The sequence below is a fragment of the Oryzias latipes genome, chromosome 12, assembly GCF_002234675.1.
Source record: "Oryzias latipes chromosome 12, ASM223467v1".
NCBI lineage: Eukaryota > Metazoa > Chordata > Actinopteri > Beloniformes > Adrianichthyidae > Oryzias > Oryzias latipes.
In genome coordinates, this window is record NC_019870.2 from 9,448,302 (window position 1) to 9,471,270 (window position 22,969).

The 22,969-nt window shown below is 39.4% G+C and overlaps 1 protein-coding gene across 7 annotated transcripts in view; it reads left to right on the forward strand.

Moving 5' to 3' along the window:
* Positions 1–314: 314 nt before the first annotated feature.
* The window catches only part of sema4d (semaphorin 4D), a 48,752-nt gene continuing 26,097 nt past the window's right edge, over positions 315–22,969 (forward strand). For 4 of the 7 annotated variants that reach the window (XR_002874247.1, XM_023960410.1, XM_023960411.1 and 1 more), the window contains exons 1-2: positions 315–446; positions 14,341–14,458. Coding sequence is in view for 5 of the 7 variants with exons in the window: in XM_023960410.1 (XP_023816178.1) it covers positions 14,421–14,458 (38 nt within the window). In the remaining 2 variants the exon portion in view is untranslated. Of the gene's footprint in view, positions 447–9,700; positions 10,082–14,340; positions 14,459–21,662; positions 21,718–22,969 lie in introns of those variants that run through there. The other 3 variants (XM_023960409.1, XM_023960412.1, XM_011481610.3) reach the window with 3 other exon arrangements.

Below are 22,969 nucleotides of genomic sequence, written 5' to 3' on the forward strand. Positions count from 1 at the left end.
CCCTCCACACAAAAACAGTTCTATGTTAGAATATTGTCAAACAACATTTTTTAATAGTACAGCTAACGTGCATTATGATCCGATTAAGTGCTTTGGATGGATGTTTTTAATCCGCATTGTAACTGGGTTGCTTCGACTGTCACCAGTGGATTATAAAAGACTACTTTTATTCCTGACACTTCCATTTTTAACAAGGGGGGAGCTTTTATTCGGCTTTTGGTTGACAGAAACCGCGACTGCGTGTAGCTACCTGAACCCCCCCCCCCCCCCCCCCCCCAAACACCCCGGCTCCTCCTCCTCCCCCCCGGCAGTTGATATGTGCGCCCGGAGCTTTGAATCTCTTCTGTGGCCCCAGCAGCCGCCATGCTGAGCTGAGAGACCCGGCAGACTTTCACGCCGCCACTTCTGCACGTCCTCGCTGCGTTACAAAGGAAGACGTCCCCGCGGTGAGTACTTTGACGTTGTTGTAATGGAGTGGAAGTTGAGTTCTAACGTTTGGTTTCCTGAACGTTTTCTGGGATCTGCGCGTGCCGCCGCAGACTTTTTCAGCCCAGCTGCACTTGTTGCACCAAACCTGCTAGTACTAGAGGCTCGAATTTTTTTTTTCTTCTTCTAAACTTCATACATGAAAAAAGCTGAGCGCTCCCCCTTGAATTTTCTTACAGATATGTTTTAAAAACTGAAAACAAGTTCGATGGAGGTGAACAACCGTGGATTCATTGTCCGTAAATCACCGACAGCTGTTTGGACGCTAATTACTTGAAAGTTTCCGTGTTACTAAATGCCATCAGGTGTTTTATTAGTGAACTTTTGATTTGAAAGTCTCGGCTCATTTATCTAAAAAGTAGACTCTTCTGCGTATGGTCAGTGTAGAAAATGGTCGTTTTTCTATTCAGTTTCCTCATTTGAGTTAAAAAATGAAATATTTTGTCTAAAACGTGTGCAAAATAAATTTTAAAATAGTTTTGTTGTTTATTGCACCTTTTAAGGGTAAACTTTAGAATTTCAAACAAATATAAAAACAAAATCATAGAAAAGGCTTCAATGGCTACTTATTGGATATTACTGGATTTTAAATTAGGTCAGATCTCTATTTTCAAAAATATTTTTTAAAGTTTTCCTTTCGGACTTAATCCAAATTGATGCCATATTGTTGCGTTTTCTTATTTTTCTTATTTAATAATTTCCTTAAATATATATTAAAAAATGAATTTATTTTTGTCTGAACACTTGTGAAGTAGTAATAGTTTTGTCCTGTATTCCTTTTTTTTGGGTCAAGCTTGGGAATTGCAATTTCTTCCTCCTCTTTTTGCGTAGTGATTTTATTAGTGGATTTTAAAGTGAGTTCAGATCTCTATAAAACTTTATAACTTAGTTAAAAAAAATATTCTTAATCGGTTTCATGAGTCGTATTGTTGAGCACCTCTCCCCCGTCGCTCAGCTTTTCAGCCTTAGACTCTGACATCCCGTCGCTCACAGGCTCAATTAGTAACTAGAAGGAGCTGCATTTCCAGAAGAAAATGCAGGGTTGAATGCTGTACTGCTGAATGAAAGCTGAATTAGCTGAAGAAATGGCTCAACTGTACTGGAAGAACCATGAAAAGTTAAAGGTGCAAAAGTCCTAGCAGGAATAAGCTGAAAAAGTTGAACATTGTAATAGTAGAATGGCTGAAATAGGTCAAAATTTGTAGGACTTAAGCATGAAAGCTGAAATTGTTGAAAAAATGGCTGAATTGTTGAAAATTTGAAGATGTTGCTAAAATGGCTAAAAGTACTAGCACTGGAATCAGCATCATCAACTGACTCCAAAAAACACATTGTTTGAGAGTATCATATTAGTAAAAGCTACATGTTCTAAGTTGATAGAAAATCCACTCTTTTCAAAATGGCGGCTTTTCTATTGATTTTATCTCCATAGCAACCATTTTATGTTTGGGTCGCCTGGAGATGAGGAACAAATCAATGTCGGTTTCAGATGAATCGGAAAAAGTAAATTTTTGGACGTCCTTAGCAACGAGCTTTGTTTGCTAACCACGCCCACATTCCTTATATGTCCAGTTCCAGTGAATTTCAATATGTTCAGTTCCAGCCATGGATGAAGTTTATTGCAACATTTGCTTCAGATTTTGTCAAAAAATGCCCACTAAACAGTAGGTTGTGTCGACATCCCATAATGATTTCAAAACGTATGTTGAAGTCCAAAGCCTTGTGAGCATTTCAATGTTTGAACGGTGCCTCTAGCTGAAAGCATGTTAAAGTTATAATGCTTGAAAGCAACAAAGGTTTTCAAGGATTCATCATGTATTTAAATGAAGCAAAAATCTTGGAAAATCCTGGAAAATCTTGGAATATCTTGAAAAGTTCAAAGATTTGAAAGACTAAAAGTCGTAGCTGAAAGGAATAAGCTGAAAGGGTTGAACATTGTAATAGTAGAAGGATTAAAATACGTGAAAGTTTGAAGAAGTTTAAAATTGCCTCACATTTTGGCACAAAATGGCCGCCAAACTGTAGGTGGTGTTGCCATCCCATAATAATTTTGAACCTTATGTTGAAGTCCAAAACCTTGTGAACATTTCAATATTTGAACGGTGTCTCTAGCCAAAAGAATGTTAAAGTTACAATTGTTTAAAGAAGCAAAGGTGTGGCCAATGGAGCAAAAACATTGGAAAATCTGGGAATATCCGGGAATATCTGGAAAAGTTCAAAGATTTGAAGGACCAAAAGTCATAGCTGAAAGGAATAAGCTGAAAGGGTTGAACATTGTAATAGTAGAATGGTAAAAATAGGTGAAAGTTTGAAGAAGTTTAAAATTGCCTCACATTTTGGCACAAAATGGCCGCCAAACTGTAGGTGGTGTTGCCATCCCATAATAATTTTGAGCCTTATGTTGAAGTCCAAAACCTTGTGAACATTTCAATATTTGAACGGTGTCTCTAGCCAAAAGAATGTTAAAGTTACAATTGTTTAAAGAAGCAAAGGTGTGGCCAATGGAGCAAAAACATTGGAAAATCTGGGAATATCCGGGAATATCTGGAAAAGTTCAAAGATTTGAAGGACCAAAAGTCATAGCTGAAAGGAAACAGATGAAAGGGTTGAACATTGTAATAGTAGAATGGTAAAAATAGGTGAAAGTTTGAAGAAGTTTAAAATTGCCTCACATTTTGGCACAAAATGATAGCCAAACTGTAGGTGGTGTTGCCATCCCATAATAATTTTGAACCTTATGTTGAAGTCCAAAACCTTGTGAACATTTCAATATTTGAACGGTGTCTCTAGCCAAAAGAATGTTAAAGTTACAATTGTTTAAAAAAGCAAAGGTGTGGCCAATGGAGCAAAAACATTGGAAAATCTGGGAATATCCGGGAATATCTGGAAAAGTTCTAAGATTTGAAGGACCAAAAGTCATAGCTGAAAGGAATAAGATGAAAGGGGTTGAACATTGTAATAGTAGAATGGTAAAAATAGGTGAAAGTTTGAAGAAGTTTAAAATTGCCTCACATTTTGGCACAAAATGGCCGCCAAACTGTAGGTGGTGTTGCCATCCCATAATAATTTTTAAACCTTATGTTGAAGTCCAAAACCTAGTGAACATTTCAATATTTGAACGGTGTCTCTAGCCAAAAGAATGTTAAAGTTACAATTGTTTAAAGAAGCAAAGGTGTGGCCAATGGAGCAAAAAGATTGGAAAATCTGGGAATATCCGGGAATATCTGGAAAAGTTCAAAGATTTGAAGGACCAAAAGTCATAGCTGAAAGGAATAAGATGAAAGGGTTGAACATTGTAATAGTAGAATGGTAAAAATAGGTGAAAGTTTGAAGAAGTTTAAAATTGCCTCACATTTTGGCACAAAATGGCCGCCAAACTGTAGGTGGTGTTGCCATCCCATAATAATTTTTAAACCTTATGTTGAAGTCCAAAACCTTGTGAACATTTCAATATTTGAATGGTGTCTCTAGCCAAAAGAATGTTAAAGTTACAATTGTTTAAAGAAGCAAAGTTGTGGCCAATGGAGCAAAAAGATTGGAAAATCTGGGAATATCCGGGAATATCTGGAAAAGTTCAAGGATTTGAAGGACCAAAAGTCATAGCTGAAAGGAATAAGCTGAAAGGGTTGAACATTGTAATAGTAGAATGGTAAAAATACGTGAAAGTTTGAAGAAGTTTAAAATTGCCTCACATTTTGGCACAAAATGGCCGCCAAACTGTAGGTGGTGTTGCCATCCCATAATAATTTTGAACCTTATGTTGAAGTCCAAAACCTTGTGAACATTTCAATATTTGAACGGTGTCTCTAGCCAAAAGAATGTTAAAGTTACAATTGTTTAAAGAAGCAAAGGTGTGGCCAATGGAGCAAAAACATTGGAAAATCTGGGAATATCCGGGAATATCTGGAAAAGTTCAAAGATTTGAAGGACCAAAAGTCATAGCTGAAAGGAATAAGCTGAAAGGGTTGAACATTGTAATAGTAGAATGGTAAAAATAGGTGAAAGTTTGAAGAAGTTTAAAATTGCCTCACATTTTGGCACAAAATGGCCGCCAAACTGTAGGTGGTGTTGCCATCCCATAATAATTTTGAGCCTTATGTTGAAGTCCAAAACCTTGTGAACATTTCAATATTTGAACGGTGTCTCTAGCCAAAAGAATGTTAAAGTTACAATTGTTTAAAGAAGCAAAGGTGTGGCCAATGGAGCAAAAACATTGGAAAATCTGGGAATATCCGGGAATATCTGGAAAAGTTCAAAGATTTGAAGGACCAAAAGTCATAGCTGAAAGGAAACAGATGAAAGGGTTGAACATTGTAATAGTAGAATGGTAAAAATAGGTGAAAGTTTGAAGAAGTTTAAAATTGCCTCACATTTTGGCACAAAATGATAGCCAAACTGTAGGTGGTGTTGCCATCCCATAATAATTTTGAACCTTATGTTGAAGTCCAAAACCTTGTGAACATTTCAATATTTTAACGGTGTCTCTAGCCAAAAGAATGTTAAAGTTACAATTGTTTAAAAAAGCAAAGGTGTGGCCAATGGAGCAAAAACATTGGAAAATCTGGGAATATCCGGGAATATCTGGAAAAGTTCTAAGATTTGAAGGACCAAAAGTCATAGCTGAAAGGAATAAGATGAAAGGGGTTGAACATTGTAATAGTAGAATGGTAAAAATAGGTGAAAGTTTGAAGAAGTTTAAAATTGCCTCACATTTTGGCACAAAATGGCCGCCAAACTGTAGGTGGTGTTGCCATCCCATAATAATTTTTAAACCTTATGTTGAAGTCCAAAACCTTGTGAACATTTCAATATTTGAATGGTGTCTCTAGCCAAAAGAATGTTAAAGTTACAATTGTTTAAAGAAGCAAAGTTGTGGCCAATGGAGCAAAAAGATTGGAAAATCTGGGAATATCCGGGAATATCTGGAAAAGTTCAAGGATTTGAAGGACCAAAAGTCATAGCTGAAAGGAATAAGCTGAAAGGGTTGAACATTGTAATAGTAGAATGGTAAAAATAGGTGAAAGTTTGAAGAAGTTTAAAATTGCCTCACATTTTGGCACAAAATGATAGCCAAACTGTAGGTGGTGTTGCCATCCCATAATAATTTTGAACCTTATGTTGAAGTCCAAAACCTTGTGAACATTTCAATATTTTAACGGTGTCTCTAGCCAAAAGAATGTTAAAGTTACAATTGTTTAAAAAAGCAAAGGTGTGGCCAATGGAGCAAAAACATTGGAAAATCTGGGAATATCCGGGAATATCTGGAAAAGTTCTAAGATTTGAAGGACCAAAAGTCATAGCTGAAAGGAATAAGATGAAAGGGGTTGAACATTGTAATAGTAGAATGGTAAAAATAGGTGAAAGTTTGAAGAAGTTTAAAATTGCCTCACATTTTGGCACAAAATGGCCGCCAAACTGTAGGTGGTGTTGCCATCCCATAATAATTTTTAAACCTTATGTTGAAGTCCAAAACCTTGTGAACATTTCAATATTTGAATGGTGTCTCTAGCCAAAAGAATGTTAAAGTTACAATTGTTTAAAGAAGCAAAGTTGTGGCCAATGGAGCAAAAAGATTGGAAAATCTGGGAATATCCGGGAATATCTGGAAAAGTTCAAGGATTTGAAGGACCAAAAGTCATAGCTGAAAGGAATAAGCTGAAAGGGTTGAACATTGTAATAGTAGAATGGTAAAAATAGGTGAAAGTTTGAAGAAGTTTAAAATTGCCTCACATTTTGGCACAAAATGGCCGCCAAACTGTAGGTGGTGTTGCCATCCCATAATAATTTTGAACCTTATGTTGAAGTCCAAAACCTTGTGAACATTTCAATATTTGAACGGTGTCTCTAGCCAAAAGAATGTTAAAGTTACAATTGTTTAAAGAAGCAAAGGTGTGGCCAATGGAGCAAAAACATTGGAAAATCTGGGAATATCCGGGAATATCTGGAAAAGTTCAAAGATTTGAAGGACCAAAATGTCATAGCTAGAATAAGATGAAAGAGCTGAACATTTTCATAGCCGAACGGTTAAAATAGGTGAAAAATTGTAGAAGGAGTTTAACTGTGAACTTCTGAACGAAAAATTCTCCATGTATTTCAATGGAGCAAAAATTCCCGGAAAACCTGGAATATCTTAAAAAGTAAAAGGATTTGAAAAACCAAAAGTCATAGCAGAAATAAGATGAAAGAGATGAACATTTTAAAAGTAGAATGGTTAAAATAGGTTAAAAATTGTAGAAGTAGTTAAACGCCAAAAAACGGCGGAAGATACTATAAAAATAAATAAAGAGAAACAGGAAAACAAAGGGTTGAATGCTTTACAGCATTCAACCAATTATCCTGCCTCATTGATCGTCATTCCACAGGTCCTTGTCTGGTAGAAATCAGGCATCGGTGCAGCCACCCGGATCTTGTCAATCTGACGGGCTGGCTGGCACCCAAGCGAGCCAGAATCCTGCCAGCCAAACCCTGAGGGGTCCGCTGGCTAGAACAGGATATTGCTGCGTGACCATCCACCAGCAGCAGACAAATCTTTAAATCACGGGCTGCGTTCTGCTGTGCCTTTCAGCCTCCTGTCTGTCACTCCAACTTTCCCTCAGGGAAGGAGTTCTGTCAGTGTTGCAAGCTGTCAGCGTTCGTGGAGATTTTGAAGCTTCTGTTTGTGAAGAACCTTAAACTTTAAGTTATTTAAAATGAACTGCAAATACTTCTTGCCTAAATCTTTTTCCGTCTTTCTCCTCTAGCTTCTAGTCCACTACCAAACTTGTTTGCCTTTGATTTATGTACATTTTTGAGAGCCTGGCCAACTAAATGTATATCCTTCCCACACGGACACTTGTATTGACAACACGAGACTTCCATGTGCTAAATCAAATTACACAGAATGCTTTAGCCTGATGAAAACCACACAAAGGCACGCAAACCCATCCTTGGAATTCCTTCTTAAAATCTTTAATCAATTTAAAATGGATTTAAAAAAAGAAGTGGGAGGTTCTTCGGGAAATGGGAAACTGAAGGGGAGCTTTGTTTTAAACTTGAACTGTGTGCAGCAGAAGCCTTGGTTTGGGATCTTCATGGTTGTTTATGTGGATGTCCTGGTTGTGTTTTCAATGCACGCTTTGGCTGGTTGACAGATTTCACCACAGCTGAAAGCCTGGAAGAGCTTTTTACTGGAGCAGATCCAGTGTTGAAATGTCTGGAGCTCAATCTAAGAAGTTCTTTGGAAAGAATTCCTGGTTTTCTCACACGCCTTTTTTGAGTAGTTATCTTGGAAACTGATACTTGATTTTGAGTTTTCTTTGGTTCTGGGGCTAAAAGGAATTTCCTGTGTCGGTTCACATGAAAAGGCGGGGACACCTGCAAAAGATCCACCCGGTATTGCTTCACCTCCTGCTGTGGAGGTGACTGTAGAAGGCGATCTAGACAGGGGGGAACCCTATTGTTTCTCCCTACTTCTAACAATCCAGTGATCTCCCAGCGCATTGTTCTGTAAACAACATTGTATGTGCTCTTGCAGCACCCTAAAAGATAGGAACCGATGGAATGCACACAACCTTAAAGACCCACTCCAATAAAAAATAGTGTTTTTTTTAACATGCTGTTGTGGTCATTTTCTCATGATGGATGGTAGAAAGTTGAGCTTAAAATTGCATTTCTGAGTATTTCTTTGATTCAAATCGTTGTGTAGCAGAAGCAGATGAAAAAAACGCTGTTTTGAAAAAGTTAGTAGCTGTAATGTAGGCGCTACAGGCAGTAGGCCACAAGCTCCGGCTCCATTCTGATGCATCTACTTGCAGATAAATAGATCCATGTACGTCTTTGTTTTGCTTGTCTGAGTGGCATCTGGCTCAAAATTGGATTGCTTCAATGTTGCTTGGCATTTTTGTTGCACCGCTAATGTTGGGTGGAGGTTATGAAAGGGAAAGCTAGTGGGGAAGTGTTAACAAAGGGATGATGGAAAATGAGGGCAGGCTTACTCCGTACGAACGGTCAAACTTTTAATGAACTACTGTTGCTCTTCCATTCTGAAAAAACAAAAACAAAAAAAACCGAAACGATCGGCTTTTTGATTTTTGGCTAAAAAAAATCATAATTAAAAGACCACTGGGAACTCTGACAATGGATTAATAGATGATTGGAGTGTAACTTTAAACATCAAAACTTTAGAAAGACAGACTTACCCTTTTTGTCCTGGTTTGGTGATGATGGTGACATTTGTGACCACCTCCCACATCTACATCAAAGGCAAAAAGCTCAGCTACCACACCCTACTGTTTTCCCCCCCTGCAGCCCCAGGCTGGGGTAACCTCATCCTGTTCAAGAGAGTAGTATCTGGGTCTGCATCAGCAGCGGAGGTGCATGTGCAGGCAATTCTTCTACGTTGCATAATGCATTGCCACATTCCAGAGATGTCTCAGCAAAATTGCCTCACCAATGCGGTTGTGGTTTCAGATTGACAGCATAACCTCTGCTCAGCCTACGCTACAATGCAAAATAATCAAAACATTTGGTGATGGTCACAAACTTGACCAGGAAATGTGACCAGATTCCCAAGATGCTGCCCCCACAGCAGCAAATGGTGCTGGTGGGAGTGCAGGAAGCTGGCTGATCAGATGCGGGGGCTCCGCTGACAGCTTCCATGATGTTTTGAAAAGGTTCCCGGCGTCGTGTTATTGGGAGCAGGGAGCTGGAAGGGAATGGAGAGCGAGGGAGCCCACATACAGTACATTCTGTTGCAGCGGAGAGCACGACTGTTTGTCACAGCAGACAGTGTTTTCTGTCTTTGTCCAAGTTTAGTCTGTCAAATGTTAGGCTCCTGGTTTTTTTAAGGTGGTATTTTTGCATGGCTGAGCTTTGGAGGCGAGGGAACTGTTGATCCCTGTTTTTAATGTTTGCATATAGAGAAAGAAGTTGCAGCATCATCACACACCATTTTTCTTTTTTTTTTGCCATAAATGGTCATTGCAGTCAAAATGTGTGCTGTGGTTTTGGTGAGAACGCCTTTGTACCTGCTCTTCTTCTCAGCCTTCAAGGAAAAGCCCAACATGTTCCTATGACAATAGACACACTCCCACAGACTCGCGTCAAGGCGATTGCAGCCCCTTCCCCCTGTCCTCACCCACCACCCCCAACGTCCCCCTTCCCCCCTCCTCAGCAATTGTGTGCGCCGATGCTTTCCAGAGGCGCGATCGGTGCACCCTTGCTCTCCGGTGCTGTGTAGCGTCTGACCGCAGTGACAACGGGGAGGCGATCCTTTACGTTTTGTCACTGCTAGGAGGAGACGGTCTGTCACTGCCATGTGCTCCAACCAAATGGGTTTTAGCACAAAGACTGTCTCTACCATTTGAGGCATTTTGTGCTTCCTTTCTTTTCTTTTTTTCATAAATTTAAGCTGCAGGTTAGAAGGGCACTAAAGGGTACCTCGAGGAGAAGCAGTAGCAGCTAGTAGATGGCGAGGTGGTGACCAGTCATTTATTTTTTTTGGTCGTTTGTTATGCAAATCATTCTTCTACAGTAATAACTATTTCTGAGCCTACAGGGAAGACCCGTTCTTTGGGTTTGCTCTTCCACCCTGCAGGATCTTCCCTCTCAGTTGATGGTAAGGTTGATGCATGTCTTGTATTGACATTAGGAGTCGACTCCTTTTTCCGCTGTCACCTAAAAGCTTGTTCTGTTCACTGTTGGGAGCCTCTGGCGTGGTGTGTGCTATTTTTGTTTTGAATCTCAGATGAGAGGTGAATAATTCAGTGCTCTCATAGGTTCCTGTGATGAAAAGGTTGGACTCGTGCTTTTGTTTAGTGATATTTCAGAGGATTTACCCAGAAAAGATAATGTTTACATAATTTTTGTTCATTCTTCATCTTTTAACAGTTGTGTGGATCAATATTTGACCCATTTACTGTAGTTTTGTGGGAGGTGGATGAAACTGTTATCACTTTGCATCAAAGAGCTCTGTTAAAACTCTATCTTTGCTGTGCACACATACTTCCTCTAGCCTTGGCAGTTGTGCCCTAGTTTCTTAGCTGCAAAGAAACTGGCAGAGTTTGTGCTGCTGTGTTTGCATTGCAGTCACAACAGAGCCAAAGCTCGTAACCATTGTTGCATTTTGCAAAACCTTCAGGGAGGTGAGGGAAACATGTAGAAGTTGAACTTTTAAGGTTCGGGTTGTCCAGCTTGTCACTTTACACCAGGAGGGTTTTATCTGTATCAGTTTGATGCCTCTGGATTATCATTGATCACACAGGAACAGTTGTGATGAGCTTTTAAAGAGAAGAGGATTAAAGGGAAGCAGCTTTTTTTCCCCTTAACTAAACAGTTCTAGTGTGAAGGCGCCTCAAGGGTGTGCTATTACCTGGAGTTAGGAAGACACCAATTAAAGGGAGAGGTGGGGACGGCATGAAAAAAGACCAACTAGTCCTACTAGCTCTCTATCAGAGTCCCTGTCATCTGTTCCATACCCCCATATTTATAATTTATACATTTTTTTTTAATGAATTGCACTCAGGACTTCAAGATGCATATACATAGAAAACTTTGGTTGACAGAATCTGCGCTACCTGATCTCTCATCCGAGCTGGCTTTTGGCTCAAAACTCTACTTCTGGATAGCTCCAGTACTGCTCACCATTCTCCACCGCTAATGTTAGAAGCTAGCAGGAGAGTGTGTAAACAAATGGATGATGGGAAGTGGGGGAAAGCTTACTCCACACCAATGGTCCCGCCCACAACATAAAATTTCAAATGAACTACTGCAGAAACTATGTCCTAGAAAACGACAAAGTTATTAGTTTAGGCTAAAAATGGCATAATCATAATTAAAAGACCACTGGGAACGCTTTTACAATATAATCAAAAGAATATTGTAGTGGGACTTTAACATTGAAACTGGATGTCCCTGCAGTGTGAATGTAGCTTCAGAGGAAGGATTTCTTGTTCAGACCAGGCATAAACCATATACTTTGGCTGTACTGCTGGGGTCCGACTTGTTAAGCGTTTCTACACTTATTTGGACAGAAACACTGAGATGTGTTGTACATACTCACAGGTTTAACACCAAAACTGAAAGTGGCCAAAAAGAACTAAGCTGCATGTGTGTTGCATTTGCAGAATCGAAACATCATCCGGTTTGGTGTGCGGGTAAGAACTGCTCCAGGGTTACCAGAAAAGGCTCAGCATTTACACATTCATCAGCCCTCACTGTGGAGTTAGATAAGTTTTAGTTAAAAGAAAAGCTGTTTCCTCTCTCAAGCTTGTGTGAAACCAAATGGCAGATTAAAAAACAACCAACCTTAAGCCCCCCCCCCCCACTGTTTTTGTTTCATTTTATTTGGTAGGTTTAGACCAAACAACTATGAAACTGGTTAACTCTGTGGGAAATGATTGACAGTATTGCCTAGCACGTGTTTGTTATCTAGATTAATCAATACGATTGTGTGTGTTTCAGTTTTGAAATTGGTATGACCCGTTTTGCTAGTGCCACATTATCAGGTTACCATTGCGTTTGTGCCTGTCTCTACTATTTGACATTGTCATGAGAGCCGTTTGGACAGTGAGGGGTAATGTCTGAAGCCTGTGAGTTTCCTGAAGGAGGGTGTGTGGATAAAAGGGCAGGAATTGGCTTTTTGATGGGAAAAATGAGTGAGGTTGACCAAATAAATGCCTTGCAAAAAGGAAAGTGTGTGTCAAAAGGGAAGTGTTGGAATGGACTGATCCATTCATTTGCTGCTGGCTCCAGGTGGATCATTCCTTTGCGTTTTCTTGGAACTGAGGTTCGGGCTGGGTCCCGTCCTTACCTTCACCCCTGTTCCTCACACCTCCTCTTCCATGTTTGTATTCATCTGCTTATGGGGCCAAATCTCAGTCTGGCAGGTCATGATCAGTGATAGGCCAATGAAATGTATAATCTATGCTCCTTTTTTCAAAATCTGTTAAGGACAGATAAGACTAAAGACTAATGGAAAATTTGGATTCTACTCAACAGACAGAAAATCATGCAGATTAGTCTAATTCACAACAGATTTATATGCATTCTTAAATTTGCACCACTGATGTATGTAACTGGATTTACAAGAATTTCTGACAATTTATAAGTAATTGATCTAATTTTTGTTATTTAAACCAGATATGCTATAACGGTTATTGTGCATTCTTCGTCTAACTGTGTCTAACTGTATTTGAGTAGTCTGCCAACTATCAGGATTCTGTTTGTGCAATCTATTTATGCATGCTAGATGGCTGCTGGGTTGCCTCGGTAACAGGTTTTACCCAAAAGCACTTGCTAGGATGATGTTTGTGTGTGAAGCAATCTGCAAAGTCACACAAACAGTTAGGAGAGCTTCTTCAGCATTTTCTTCCATCTACTGGCCTGACTGTTTTCCAGCTCTCTCTGCCCTACTTACGGCTCATTAGTTGGATCAGCTGTTTCCAGCTTGATTGACTGAACAAACCTTAATCCAGGTGATCCATAGCAAATGGGGCAAGGAGAGCTGGAGAACAGGCCCAGCATTAACCCTAACCCTACATCTGGAGGACCAGGGATGGGCGGCTCTGCCTCAGTTACAAGTCTTGTCTAACCTGTTGCTGAAATCAATCGGCTACTATTTTAGCTCTTCAAAACTTTATTCAACCAAAAAGCCAAAACATTCATATTCATCTTACATTTTTTGTTTCTCTCAGTACAGGTACACAAGATGTATTTATTTATTTCTTAATAAACCTTTACTTTGGTTGCTTCAGCAGGTCTTAGTATAAACTGTCTTTCTTTTGTGTGTTTTATTGATTTTACCGATGATCATTTGTCTCTTTTGAGTTCCACCGGCAACGGAAGTTCCTACTGGAAAAAGTCATTCTTATTTAATTGAATTTTTAATTTCTTTTGAAGAAAATGTGGATTATTCTTCTGAGCAGAACACTACACCTGTTGCTTTAAATCAGGAACGTCCAGACTTTTTTTTTTTTTTTTTAAGAAGGGCCAATTTGACGAGGTGAATGTGTTTTAGGAACTTCTTTCCAGCCAGACATTAATTAATGAAATGCAAAAGTTTGTTTTTAGAAATGGTGTATTATTTTACGTGCTTTACAGCAGAGATGTAGTTTAGCCAACTACTTAAAACTGACTTGTAAATAAAAAATATGTAATATAAAGAACAATATAAATATAATACAAGTTTGATTACATTGACTTGGGGTCGCAGTTTGCCACACTTTGGACATGCTAGCTTGAAATGGTTCTAAACCCCCCCCCCCCCTTTTTTTTTTTTTTTTTTTTTTTTTTTTCAGGTTGACAGAACTTAGACTTCTGCTTATTGACGTACCTAAACTTTTAAACTTTACTCTCCAATTACTTAAAAATCATAACTTAACTGTTGTGAATCTAAGTTTCTCCTGACTATTTTTATTTTATTTTATAGAAAATCTTCTCCTATATTGAAAAAACAAAACAAAACGCACACATCCAGAATATTCTGCATCAGCCCTGCAGCAAACACTGGATGCTGGCTTCTGCAACAAAGCTGTGTTCCTAAACACTCCAGCTAATACACCACAGAATTCTTGGTAATCAGAAAAGACTGAGGGTGTTGCAACCATCTGGTTGAAGTCCAGACTTTAACCTGACTTAAAAGCTCAGGCAGGACCTTCAGTAAGTTATGCATAAATATGTTGTGCAAGTATTTCAGTGAGCTGAAACTGTTGATGCAGATCAGAAACAACAATCTTTTATATCACTACAGAAAGTTTTAGAATGGTACAGTGTAAAACACTTTCGTTTTAGTGCAGCTGCAATCTTGGTGACAGCAAGTTTCTGACATGTATGCTTTCTGTTCATACGACTGTCTGAATTTCGTCGTCTTTCTTCCAGACCCGTGTTCCAGCATTAGGACCTGGCGCTGTCCTCTTCATCCATTTCCAGCTGTGTGAAGAAAGCAAAGAGAAGTTTTAATGAATCAGTTTTCCCCTGCCGACGCTATGGCCGACAAGTAAGTGTTTTTCTTCCTCCAGGGTGTGTTTGTGTTTGCGAGGAGCCTGCTGTACTCTGACCTTCTCCTGTGCTTGAAGTCAATGTCCTCTTTACTTTCACATGAGATTGTGTCCTGGGAGTGCTTTGAGTGCAAAGTTGGAAGAAAAAAACAGGGGTTCAAGTTGCACCGATAGAAAAAAAAGTGCCTGTTGTTGTGGGGGTTGGTATAAAGACGGTCTGTGTTACCCCTAAAGACGTATGACATTTGCATCATAGCTGATTTGCATTCTCGCTCACTGTTCTCCATTTGCCAGACAAAAACAGTTGTTTAAAGCAGTTTGATTCTTGGTCATGCACCTTTTTTCTTTTTTTTTTTTGCACCTACTTGATATTCTTTTTCTTTTCCTTCTGTTTTGTGGCATTCCTTACTCATCCCCCCCCCCCCCCCCGCCTTTTCTTCTTCTTCTAGCCAATCTCTATTATTTTGTTTTCGTCTCCGTTGTCGACTTTATTGACTCCAAGCTCACTGTTTTCTGGATTTGATCTGTTGGCCTGAGAATTGAGCTGTTACAGGGAAAAAAGGAAGGTTTAAAGGCCCACTCAGAGGAAAATTGTGTTTTTTGGTGTTTTTAACATGTTCTTGTAGTGTCTTTCTTATGATGGAGGACATGTATAAAGACAATTAAGCTTAGAAGTACATTTCTGAGTATTTCTTTATTCAAATCATCGTGGTTTAGGAGCAGAAGAATAAATGCAGTTTGAAAAAGATTGTTTACGTAGAATCTACAATCAGCAGGCCACAAGCTGGTAATGTTGGATTGTGTTTTAAAGGGCCTGTAAGCTATCAAGAGAGCATGTAAACTGAGGGATGATGGGAAATGTTGGCAGTCTTACTCTGTGCCCACAGTCCCGCCCACAACTCAGAGGCGAATTTCTAATAAAGCTCTGCCACTCTGCAGAAACTAGGGCCTAGAAAACCTTAAGTTTTTTTTTTACATTTTTGTCAACGGGACAATCCTAGTTAAAAGACCCCTGGGAATGCTTTTACAATACATCAAAAGATGTTTCAATGAAATCAAAACAAGTCAGGTTTATGTCCAACATAACCCATAACAAAAGAACCATGAAGTCAGTTTCCAAATTCAAACACTATAAACTTAATTGGACTAGATCAAAAGTGCAAATGGAGTGGAGCTTCAAAGATATATTAGGAACTCAAAAAAGAAAAGTGAAAATTTTGAATGCAGATTAATATTTGCTGGTTGAAAGCAGCCTGCTGTGAGTTCAGTTTGTGTGCTCTTCGTCTTCTCTCCACTTGTTCTAATGCACCTGTTCACCCATGAGAGAGCAAAGAGGAAGACTGGGGGAAGGGACTGGTGACTCATGGAGTCCGTTAGGGCCTTGGGGTGCGTTTCCTGACTAACACTTTTGTCAGGGTAAAATATCATGTACCGGTATATATTTGGCTCGGACGGTTCCATGTTTACTTAAAGGGGAATTTGACACAAATTATAAGGCTCTTCCCCCTTTTTTTATATTTTATTTTTATTTTTTTTAAATATGCACTTCTAGACACGTTTTATTTTTTCCCTAAAATGTTTTTGGATGCAATGGAAAGATTTATCTGTTCTGTAAACTAGAGGCCAAAATTAATTTGTAAAAAGACGCAGCACAGAGAAGGCTGCAGGTTTCTAAGTAAGTTGTTGACCAGTTTGCCCGCAGGATTGAAAGGTATCTGAGCAACGACGGGGAGGGGGCCCTCATTGTCTGCCAGGCTGGAGTCCGTGTCGTAGGACGATTGTTTGACTGCAGAGAATGATAAATGCTACGCTAAATGGAAAAGTTGGAGGATGTGCCCCCCCAACAGTGATGGCAAACAAAGAGTCTCTCAACTTGGGACTAATTAAGATTCCAAACGGCCAAATGATGATGTAGATGTTTTTCTCTTTCATGCATACGTAAATGCTCCAATTAATTTTATTTTTTCCATTTTGGCTGTTTTTTTAGGAGAAATTATTTACGCATGGACGTAAACTGGTGAACATTCCTCCAGTTTGTGTGTTTTTGATACAATCCACCAAAAAAATTTTTTTTTCTTTCAACTTTTTCAGAAACGTAGCCACTATCCTGACAATCCTCATATTTCTAATAGTGTTTATTCATTGTAAGATGTTCATGCATCAGTAACTGAACTGGAAGTTCTCTCATTGTGACTAAATGCTTTTCTCTTTGGGAGAGTTTCTAAAGGCAGATTTGCTCTGTGTTCCATGTGGGCCGAGATCCTTTTTGTTTAAGTTCAGGCCTGGATAATCCTCTCCTGCACACTCTGGGTAATGTAAGTGTGCGCTAAAATCCATTTGTTGCCTCTGCAGGATTGGAGAGAAAGGGAGTTTCACCTAGTAGTTCTGTTTCTTTTGAAAAGATTTGCACTTTGGGCCTATGGTTTCTAAGGTTTTGCACCATCATAAAAGAGCGGGAGGATAGTTTTTACAGTGAAACTGCTGTGGTACCTAAGGTTTAAACTATGAGAGTTTAAACGAGAGAGAAGTGTGCACGGATGAGCCAACTCCAGTTGGCTCATCCGTGCTCCAGTTCCTGACCGTTTACCTCGCCTTTGCTCCTGCTCCTACACCTGGCTGTGGATCCTGCCTCTGGCTCATCTCTGGCTCGTCTCTGCTCTGTACCTGACCGAGTACCTCGCCTCTGCTCCTGCTCCTGTCTGCTCCTGCTCCTACACCTGGCTGTGGTTCCTGTCTCCGGCTCGACTCGCGCCTTTGACTGTCCCCACAACCACGGCTGGATGAAGCTCGTCTGCTGGACTTTTATATATGTAGTTGTAGATTTAGATAAGTTAATTCTTCTCTAAGATTTCTGGTAAATCGCCTGTCCGTCCTGGGGGAGGATCCCTCCTTCATGTGGGCACCCCTGAGGTTTCTTCGTTTTTTCCGGAATCCGTTTTTTTTGGGAGTTTTTCCTTACCGCGAAGGGGGGTCTAAGGGCAGGGATGCCAGTATAGCTTAGTCAGTTTGCTAGTTCATTTTAGTATTTTTCTATTGAACTCTTTGTATTCGTGATCCTTTTGAGTTCATGTTTTACTTCGAAGCCCATCGAGACGACTGTTGTTGTGATTTTGGGCTATACAAATAAAATTGAATTGAATTGAAAATGTTCAGGTCTGTCTGAGAAAAGTGTGAGGGTTTACAGCCTTGTAAAATCTAGAAGTATTATCAAAAAATTAAGATGACTGCTGCTTTGGGCATTCCACCTATCACAGGCTATTTTTAGAACATAACTTTTGTAATAAACTGGATAAAACTGAAATGGTCAATAGTAATGAAATAAGTGACATCATTGTAGAAATTTTTTCAAATTTGTTCGGTCTCATTTCTTGAGGAGAATTGGAGACAAAGGGGATATTTTGTAAAGTCTAAATGTTTTTTCTCTCCTCTATTCCTACGGTCATCCTTAATCTTCATCGTCTTTCTTTCCTTATTATAAGCCAAAACTGAATAAATCCTCTTTTGTTATATTGAAGCTTGTCTCTGACCTTTTCCAGTTTGTCCTCTACCTCCACCTGTGGTGGAGTTTGCAGAAAAGTGTGTGTGTGGTGTGTGTACATGTACGTTTAGTGTTGGGGAATGTTTTACTGTAATTACCACAGTGTGAAAGAGATGAGTGGCCTTTCCCAGCCTACTCTGTTTAAATATGTCCGCTTTGCTTATCTGTATCAGTCCAGTTCCTCTGGATGTGTGTGCGTGTTTGTGCGCTTGTAGCCTTCATAAGGGTGGGAACAGAAGCGCATTGTAAGCAGTTTATGTAGGATTTTAAAGCTTCAATAAAAGGTTTTATGAACATTTTATGATTTTCAAATTATCAGACTTTCAGGTAGCATGAAGATTGAATAATCTGGTGTTTCCTTATCTGATAACACCTGATAATTGAATATCAATTAGCACTAGGCCTGCACAATGAATCGCAAATTTATCGTTAACGCAGAATCAAGCTGTGGAATATGCATATCGTAGAAGACGACGAAAATGGCAATAAATGGTTACTTTAAATATGCTAAAACAATCTTATGGCAGCTTGAAGTGTTTAATGAAACAAACCAATCCCTGTATGCATTTGACCAATCGAATGGGGACTCATTTACATCATGGACCAATCGGATGGAGCCCTTTATGGTAGATGTTTGTCTCCTATGTAGATGTGGGTCATTTGGAATATAATTTTTAAACTGTTGCAGTGAAATGGAAATGATGTTTTAGTCTGTTTTGCTATATGTTCATATACCGCGAGTTATATCGTCATGGCAATATTAATCACTAATATCGCAAGTTTTCCTCATATCGTGCAGCCCTAATTGGCACCATCGATTTCTCCCTGAAAAGCAGATTACTTCTGACCACATTTCCAACAATGGCGGATATATTTTTTCTACTTTTACATCTGTGTTTTTGCAAGCAAACAAAAACGCAACATCCTGGAATAGTGTTGCATCACCAAGGCAACAGCGCGTTGTCTATTTTGTAGACCTATCAGCTTCGACATTAGCAAAGCTAATGCTTCAACCATTCCTGCTGCAATCTTTCTTAAAACCAGACAGGTGTTTCCTCTTAAAGAATTAAAGTTTGAAAGTAACAGCACGGAAATCTCTAAAATCCCAAAGTTGGCTTTAATACAAACTTAGATTTTCTGTCTGTGGTATTTATATTGTAAATTCGCAAATATTTGATGGCTTCCAACCATCAGATATTTTTGTGGGAGTCTATGAGCCGTTTTGAAGCTGGTGCTTTGGTAGATTTAAAGCAAATTTAGCATGGTGCCAAGTTTAATCTGGGATTTATTTTGTTTATTTTTAATCTGTTAAGTATCACGATGGGTTGACTTCCTGTCTCGGTGCGTGTGCATTGTTTCTGAAGTGGGGCCATCAGTACATTTGTTCTGGTTCAAAGAGCCTTTAAAAGGTCCGCATCAGCCAGTTCTCATTCAGATCCCCTCATCAGTTGAAAACCCTGGACCTCATGACATCTCCATTTCCTCTTTGTCACCTCCTCACACCGCTGTGTCACTAAGGGTGTGGTTTGGGGTGTTGGTCGTCTTGCACTTCGACTCAGCACATCCTGAATTGAGACATTTGAAAGCCTGCTGTCGCAAGGCTTGGTTGCTAAATGGCAAAAAGTCCAGATCAGCTGTCACATGGTTTTGTGGAGGCCAAAGGAAGCCAAGTTGAAGTGTTTCCTGAAGATAAAGAAGGGGATGCGACCTTTGGCCTATGCCTCATCAATCTAATTGAACGTCATCTATTCCAAGAGCTCCATTGAAGCCGTCGGTCAGCGACAGGAGGCAGAGGTTTGATGGGTTGTGTTTCTGTGTATATTTGCATAGATGCTTTTGTTAGAGTCCAAGTGATATTTTGACAGAAAGCTGGGAAAGTGTTAATTATAAGAACATTGCTCACAGTGTGGAACTACACAACTCTACTCTGGAGGTATCTAGTACCACTGATGACTTCATTTTTTAGTGAATAGTGAACTGATCAGAGGTGTTGTATAGCCAATATTGACTAATAGAAACTCGATCCACCTTAAACACTGGCTCATTATCACACAAATGTCTTTTAGGCCAGATCACTCATGTTTAGCAGTGAACCAGACCCACAAGTTCTTTTTCCATTTAAATTCAGCTCTTTTCCTGTTACTTATTCACATAAATGTCTATAGATTAGTAGTGGCAAGAGGAAAATGATTCTTTGAATGGCACAAATTTAATCTGGGCATGAGAAACTGCACTAAAGTCAAGTAGGCCTGTTTTCCAGTCAAAAAGTGCTGGCTTGTACAGGACTCTGGGAATAAAGGCGGTGTGCTCGTGCACTGTGAACATATTCAGCCTTGATGTGAGGGTTTTCATTTTGGTCAGGGAAGCAGTCTAAAGAAACGGACTGGAAAGTGTTTGTGAAAGGAGGCCCAACCATCTGTCACAATGCTTCGCTGTCTTTACTCCAAAAGGGCTAAATATTTCTCCAGCACCAAAATAAAGAAGGCAACTTTTTTCCCCACTTGTATTCTGTCCTTTGTCTAATACCCATTGACTGTATATGAGAACTGGACAGAGTATGACGTCACCTATAAGAAAAACTTGCTTCAGAGTTCAACAAAATAAAGTCAAGTCGCCATTTTTTGCAATATGTCAAGATGTAACCAGAAATCGTCAGTAAACAGTGATTGGTGTGAGTCAGCATTTCTATGGCAACTACTCTCACCAAGCAGGAGTGAGCTTGTTGGAAGTCCACACCCCCACAACTTGAAAGCGGGCAACAAAAAATCTGTCAAACGTTTCAAACGCTGGATGTGGGTGCCAGCAGGGACCACATGCTTTTATCGAGGCATTTGATTGGCCAGTCTACAACTTAAATAACCCGCCCTACAGAGAAAAATATCATGAAAAATAAATTGGGATTAGCAAGAACATGTTAAAAACGTTTATCATAGCAAGAATGGTTATTCTGACAAATATATTGATTGAAGTCTATGGGGGTTTGGCTTCTTGGAGCCACTGGGCACTTCCTGTTAGGAATGCAGGAGGGAGGAGTCACTCAATCCAGTTCCTGTAAAGTCGCTGCTCATACTCTAGTTCTTCTTTCCTTGTTTTCACCATCCATCCTTCCATGGTCCATCGATGGATAAATGCATTTTCCCCCATTAAAGTCAAATCATGGGACAAACTTAAAACTCTTGTTGGGTTTTAGTTTGGATAATTAGTCATTTTTCTTTCATTTGATCCATTTCAAGTAAAAAAATGTTTCAAAAAAACCAATAATATGAACATTTTAAACTTAAATTATCTTTTAAGATTTCATGTGTTGATGTTGCCATCTGAAATTCAGATCTACTCCGGATGCCATGACTCAACTTCAAGACAATGCCACCTGGAAATTTGAAAACCTTTCACTGACAGACATATTTAAGATTTCATGTTTCTTCGCCTCTGCTTCAATTTCTGACACCTAACAAGGCAACAAGAAGTCTGTGTTTTTTTGTTGTTTTTTTTTTGAATGGTTGAGCTTTCTTAAATGTTCAGTGGTTACTTCTACATCAGACTTTCTAAGATTCATTTGTTTAACCATGATCTGATAACTAACTGCCCACGTGAAAGTAGATGCACATCTCACTGACACCTCATCCATGTCTTGTCTGATCTTTGTCTTCTTCCCCCCTCCCTAGCCTGAGGATTTTATAGCTCTCCATCCGAAGACGTCGCATCTTTTAGGAGCCACAGGTTAGAAACTCTACTCCTCTTCCTCCTCCCTGTTTGTTGTTGTACAAACTGCTGCTGTGATGCTTGGAGGGCTGCAAGCTTGCTCTTGAATGCTCTTTCCACCCTGATCTGCCACCACCTTACTGCTTGTTTTTTCTTTTTCTTTTCTTAATGTGTGTTTTTACTTTGATACCCTCTTTCAACTAGCTCCTGCTTGCACTGTGGTTTTTCATTTGAAATGCTGCAGGTGTTCACTCCCTCTTTGTTCTGGGCTTCTTTCTCAGGCGGATTTCTTTTTTATTTTTTTTAATTTTATTTTATATTTTGTTGCTGCTTTTCTTCATGCATGTTAATAGATCGCATGGCGACGCTGTCGTTGTTTAAAAACTTTATTGATACCAGGATGTGGATCAGTTTCTGAAAACCTGCTTGGGGGGGGTTTCCGTCTCCTCTGACCGGACTTTTCTCAGCTAGATCCTCCTTTGCTGCTTCTGCTAGGTGGACCACACCTGATCTAGGTGATCTGCATCAGAAAGCACAGAGGAACATAGAAGCACATCCTAGATTTGAGATGGTCGTCTGCGGCGTTTTATTTTGTATTATGCTATTTTGAAGCCAATCATTTAATTTATGGATGTCACCATCTTCACCCCACATGGTTATTTCATGACCAAATTCCCACCTTTTTAAAGAAATTGACAGAAACTCCTAAAAAAAAAAAGTCCCATAAGTACAAATTTTATGTAACCAGAGCATTAAAATGTTTGTGAACCATGATGAATGTTAATGTTTTATAATACAAGACTTTTCAGTAAAGTTTGGATGGACTGCTTTTATAAACAGCCCTTCTAGTGGTTCCTCCATTTGGTCTGGCCTTGGGTTCCTTTCATTTTCAAATGGGCTTCAGCCTGGAAGTCGGAGGGTTGCCACCCAATTTTACGGGAAGAAATCTACATGTATACCAGAAGTCGCTATATAAAACATCATTGTTACTTTTCTAACCAGTAACACCATGAACAATGAAGAAGTAGAAGAGAAGAAGCCGCTGTGATGAGCAGTGAAACTTTTAAAGTCTTGTTGCCCCGAGGAAAAACAGTTGTTGTTTCCAAATTTTTTAGCATTTATTTTAATAAAGTAACAGACCTTTTACTTTTTTTTGTCATTTATGTTCTACAGAGAATGGCATGTGAATGGCATATTAAGCTTCACAGGTTTTCATTCTTCAAAAATCAAAACCTATTCTTAATGATCGTTAGATTTGGGGCGTGGACTG